The sequence below is a fragment of the Takifugu rubripes genome, chromosome 3 (genome assembly GCF_901000725.2).
Source record: "Takifugu rubripes chromosome 3, fTakRub1.2, whole genome shotgun sequence".
Classification (NCBI taxonomy): domain Eukaryota; kingdom Metazoa; phylum Chordata; class Actinopteri; order Tetraodontiformes; family Tetraodontidae; genus Takifugu; species Takifugu rubripes.
Window position 1 is genome coordinate 7,189,098 of NC_042287.1, and position 5,465 is coordinate 7,194,562.

The 5,465-nt window shown below is 42.6% G+C and overlaps 1 protein-coding gene across 1 annotated transcript; it reads left to right on the forward strand.

Annotated features, from left to right (window-relative positions):
• Positions 1–3,463: 3,463 nt before the first annotated feature.
• Positions 3,464–4,910, forward strand: LOC101065052 (transcription factor HES-2-like). The gene is made up of 4 exons (XM_003963261.2): positions 3,464–3,607; positions 3,729–3,824; positions 3,938–4,025; positions 4,118–4,910. The coding sequence occupies exons 1-4, from the start codon at positions 3,518–3,520 to the stop codon at positions 4,444–4,446; spliced, it is 603 nt and encodes a 200-aa protein (XP_003963310.1). The 5' UTR covers positions 3,464–3,517; the 3' UTR covers positions 4,447–4,910.
• The last annotated feature ends 555 nt before the right edge of the window (positions 4,911–5,465 follow it).

The following is a 5,465-nucleotide window of genomic DNA, read 5'->3' on the forward strand; positions in this document are numbered from 1 at the left end:
GTATCGCTGCCTTCTTAGCTGTATGCGGACCTACTGACCTCTGACCCCACTGACCCACTCAACTCCAATACCAGCAGTTTTTTTTAAATTACTGTACTTGCATGATCTCTGCCTATTCTCTCCTCTCCTCTCCCTTTACCCAGCCCTCCATCAGCAGGAGGGTCCCCCTACATGAGCCTGGTTCCTGCTCAAGGTTTCTTCCTGTTAAAGGGCAGTTTTTTCTTGTCAATGTTGGTTGTTGGGGGTTAGGCCCTGGGATTCTGTAAAGCATGTAGAGACAATTTTGACTGTAACAGACACCATAAAAATAAAGACTGATTGATCGATTGATTGATTAATTTACCTCAGATGATGGGACGTCAAATTTACGGGACCTGACTAACAGGAACCTGTTCGTGAACCTGATTAACAGGATGATGCAGCTGGATCCAAATGAGGTCTACCGGAGGTCTACTGGCCACCAGCACAACAGAGGATGCTGACAACCACCCAAAGCTTAACTGGGCACCACCACTGAGGAGAACATTGGGATCTATCTGATGATGTTCCCAGCCACTCAAATGCCATATCAGTGGTTAAGATTCTTCCACAGATCAGACTAGTGAAGAAAACACAGATGAATCAGGGATAAACACTTTATAATGCAACCAGCCGGAGCACCACAGCCTTTTTCACCGCCTGATCAGACCGGTGAGAACCACCTACCACCTTCTTTCCCCAAGAACTTGATCAGAGATTTTTGTCAACAGTTTGAAGTCAGCTCATTGACACAGAATTACTGACATTCTGTGTTTACTGTGGATACCGAGTGGCCAGAAACACTCATGTGTGTTTTTAAAGTTTTATTGATACACAGCAAAGAAATTTATAGACATATACGATGAAACAATCCCTTTACCTTCAACCAAATGCAAAAAACAACATAAAAGCAACATTTTCATTGTTTTCTACAATTTAGCTAGCAATAAATGGCTGTTTCTGATCCCTTAAAACCCATTTATCTTCATGGCTTACATATATATATACATGTGTTTTGCATGCAAAAATGGTGAGAGATGTAATTAACTGAAATCAAGATATTATAATTCTGAAACACTATGGGGATAAAATTTAGGAGTTCACACAGTACAAGGTTACGTTTCCTTTTCAATGACCACACATTTCATATTCGATTCAAAAGTTTAAAGTCACGTGTAAGTAAATATGAAGAGTGGAGAATCTGATATAAATGATAGCAAACCCTCAAGTACAAGTTAATTTTGATACAAAATGAACTGCAAATCAAACTGTGGGTGACACTCGGACTGCAGCGTAAATGGACTCTCTGTGACGTCATATTCTCGTTTAATTTGTCATTTGTGTATCAAATATTACAGAAACATTGTCTGGTAGAGCCCAATATAAGTTTCTGCATGTCTGGTCTGTTTTTGGAGGGATGACCGAGTGGTTTCGCGGTTTCCCTACTTGCTTTGTGCCGCCTCAAAAGTCAGGTGGGGCCCTCTTTCTCCCACCTCCCGCATTTATTCTCAATTCCCATGAAGTGGTGGAACATTTTCAGACAAAGGCTTCCTCTTATCCGGCTGGCACAGATGGGTCACCGACGCTGAATTTGTCTGAAACAAAAGAGGACTCTAACCGTAAGAAGAAAAAAAATCCACACCGTGGTTCCCCCCACCCCCACCATCATCAGCATCCTCACCCCTCGGTCCCAGCGGAGGGGCGACGGACGCGTGCAGCAAGTGTGCCTCCCTCGTTTGGGAAGCTTTATCGTCCAGCAGACAACATCGTGTTTTTGGTGAACGATTCATTTGACGAGTTTTAACGCACGTTATTTAAAAACAAAATCAAAACACACACTTGAAACTTAGATAAGAAGTTAATTCGTATAGTATATAAAATGAGCATTACCCATTACAGGTCCAAAAATGGTTGCTCTTTGCGGTGGTGCGCCAAATTTGGTAATTACCAAATAGCTGTATGTCTTCTATACCTTTGAAAAAAGGCAAAGAAAACCTTTGATAGCGTGGAAGCCAAAAACAAGCCAAGCTGAAGGAGACTGTATAGATACAAACAGGGAGTGAGGGATGCTTTTTTTAGGGGGGGGGGGGTATTAGTGATGGTTTGTCTCTTTGTCTCATGAAAACGGGGACCGTGAAACAGCATGCAGATGGGGTACCCACGCCAAAGCTGTGTATAGATCATGTGTCATGCGTGTGGAGTTTTAAGTTGATGTGATGCTGTTGAGGAAATGCAGTGTGTGTGTGTGTGTGTGTGTATGTGTGTACATGAGAAAGAAGGATGGTGGTGGGGGTGGGGGTGGGGGAGGGGGCGTTTAGAGGTTGTGAGGGCGGGGCGGAAGGCTCGGTAACAGACAACCATCTGGCCCCCGTGGCGCGTGCTGCGCGCGTGGTTCCCCTTTTGCAGTGGCATGTGATGGGTGGTCGTTTCCCTCCCGTTTTTATTCAAAATCTGAAAGCATTAAAACATTTCAGAACAAGTCAGCTTCGTACCAAACCGCTTCTTTGTGACGTTGACAACAAGTAACGCAACTATCCTGGTTTCCGTTATAACCGGACTGCCCTCATAACTACACTACGTGTTGCTGCTATTGTGGGGTAATAGGACTCAAACATATGTTCCTTCGTGCCAGCCTATGCTTTCTGTGTCTACCCCCCCTTCCCAATCCTTCGTGAAGCGTTAGCAGCCTTCAGGTACAGACTCCCCCGGGCAGTGAAAACGTCATATGCAAAACTATTGTTGTCAAAATCCAAGAGCAGATGTTTTTTGAATATAGCGTGGCTTGGGTATGAGATTGGAGTTACCCTGTAGCCCTGTGGGCAATTATCTATACACGCAAGTGTGACCCCTATGGCAGGAATCTATGTATTGCGCTCTGAGGTTCTAAATATCTGTTTATTATAACAAAAAAATGCATATGAAAAGGACCTTGTTGAGAAGAAATGGGTGAGAGTTAATTCTATAGTTGAAACAGAAGGACATTTACGTTGCACAATTACGCACGAAACAGTATGTGTGTCGCCTTTCTAAAGATAAAACTAATATATGTGATACAAGAAATTACTCATTTGATGTTGCACTCAACTATTGGCAAATCATAGATTTCGAACAACCCCCCCCCCCCCCCCCCCCCAAACTGAATTAGACAAAGAAGCAATCGGTGCGTCAAGGCATAGCGTCTTTACGCACAATACGTCTGAGCTTCTCCGCGTAGATTTTGTTTGATTTGGTATCAATTTCAAAACGCAGACACGCACGATAGTTGTTACGCATGGATTAGAGAAGGAGACAGATGGTTATCTTTCAATATTTGATAGTTTGGTGTTGTTTTTTATGCAGTAAGTGACCAATCCAATTTGATTCTTAGCTTGGGGGCGTACCCATGACGCACGGAGACCGACGCCACGGAGCAATATATATACCGCATCCTTCAGCCGTTGGAGACACAACTTCACTCATCTGTACTTTGAGCAAATCGACAACAAAGAACATCGTAAAAATGTCTCCAAATGTGGGTTTTGAAACGCTTCAATCCTTTTCACCAAGGCGCACTGTGGCCAAAAGAAAAGAGGCCCTTGAATTCAGAAAGGTAAGAAAAAGTTTTGTTTAATTATTAATCTTTTTAATATATATATAAAACAAACAAAACTAATTTCCCCTTTGAGTTTTGAATCAAGAACGAATCCTAAATTATTTGTGTTTTCCTACAGACTATGAAACCATTGATGGAAAAAAGGAGGCGCGCTCGAATTAACGACAGCCTGAACAAACTGAAAAACCTCATCATTCCCCTCACAGGCAGAGATGTAAGTTATTACAGTTATTAAGTGGTTCATTTATGGAGTACTTTGTAGCGATGCTTAAATCACAGTAAAGTAAATTCTCATATGAATAACCCCTTTTCTTTTTGTTTCTGCAGAAGATTCGTTACTCCAAGCTTGAGAAAGCGGACATCCTAGAAATGGCCGTGAGATTCCTCAGTGGTATTCCGCCCGTTACCACCAAAAGTAAGTTATAAGCTTGCTTTTTTTAAATCAAAGTAAATATTTCGATGTTTCATTTTGTTGAACATCGAATCTAACGTCCTATACTTTTCCAGATCCCGCAGACAGTTACAGAGAAGGCTACAAAGCCTGCCTCCAGCGCGTCCCCGCTCTGCTTCCCCAAACCAGCCTGGGTCAAGACGCGTGCCAGCGGGTGAACGACTTCGTTCAACAGTCCATGTCCTCCACCGTCACCCCAACCTGCCTGAACTGCTGCGCCAAGAACACCAAAAGCTTCCCGCAGATCCAACATAAACTCCAGATCCTCAAATCCAGCCGCAGCTGCAGACTGGAGAACCAGTCCCGCAGCATCGGCGCGGTGGCTCCGGGCGGAGCTCAAGCCGGCCCGGAGGCAGTTAACGCTGTCTTGTGGAGACCTTGGTAGATCGCCTGGCCTGCTGGAAAGTCTTCGTCACTTCGAGGCATCGTGTTTGAAAGCGTCACTTGTAAATACGCGGTGATTCTCTTGATGAAAAGCCAGAATTCATCGTTAAATCGTAGTTGAGTATTGTATACTCTGGTTTTTGCGTACGGGTCTGTTGTCCTATTTAAGCCGGCAATTTTAGACAGTCGTATTCTTTTTAAAATCTGCATGTATGTATACGTTGAATATTTAGTCCACGTTCGGGACTAAGTAATTAAGGGCCGTTGAAACAGCCCTGTAAGACCCAAAGGGTCACTAATGTATTGAATTTGCAGCAGACACTCTCCTGTGTCTGCGCAAATGATTTTTGTAGACATGTTATATGTCAATACAAGTATCTCTGTTGGGATGTGCGTGATCTTTGCTATTTAGGCAAATGATGTGTATATTTTATATAAACATAAATAAAACTGCGATGCAGTAAACACATTGTCTTGGTTGCATTTTATCCAGCTCTGTTTAGACCTAAGATTTCTATTTATTATTTAGAATATTTAAAGGTTTTCTAATGCGTAAGATTCTTATTTTCTCTGCACGACATTTAAATGAAACTGTCTATTTGCTTTGACATTTGCTTTGATATTACACTCTCCCCACAAATAGAACCTACACATGGCCTATTTGATTAACTATGGCGCGAAATATATAAGAGACTGCAGTTTCAACGCTCAAAAAACGCTTTTAAAAGTAATTCTAACGTAATTGGTGGCACGTATTATTTGGTCAAGCCCGCCTCTATAGGCAATCTGTGGAACTGCACCATCGATTCATTAATAGTCTATGCTGCCCCCTCTGGTGTCTATGGGTAACAACATCCATGCAGTTTTACCTCTAAAAAAATACACGTAATCCGTTGAAAATCGGACCATTTTATTCACGTTGTGATTGGATTTCAGGCTTTCATCCACCAACAAACACTTATTTTTCTCTCCAACTGTGCAACAATGTGCGAGTAAAACATCCTAATTAAGCGCTGCCCT

Excerpts from the sequence above, each read along its gene's own strand:
- LOC101065052 (XM_003963261.2), top strand. The coding sequence starts at position 3,518 with ATGTCTCCAAATGTGGGTTTTGAAACGCTTCAATCCTTTTCACCAAGG. Across the intron at positions 3,825-3,937 it reads TTCCCCTCACAGGCAGAGAT|AAGATTCGTTACTCCAAGCT; the intron begins GTAAGTTATTAC and ends TTGTTTCTGCAG. Across the intron at positions 4,026-4,117 it reads TCCGCCCGTTACCACCAAAA|ATCCCGCAGACAGTTACAGA; the intron begins GTAAGTTATAAG and ends ATACTTTTCCAG.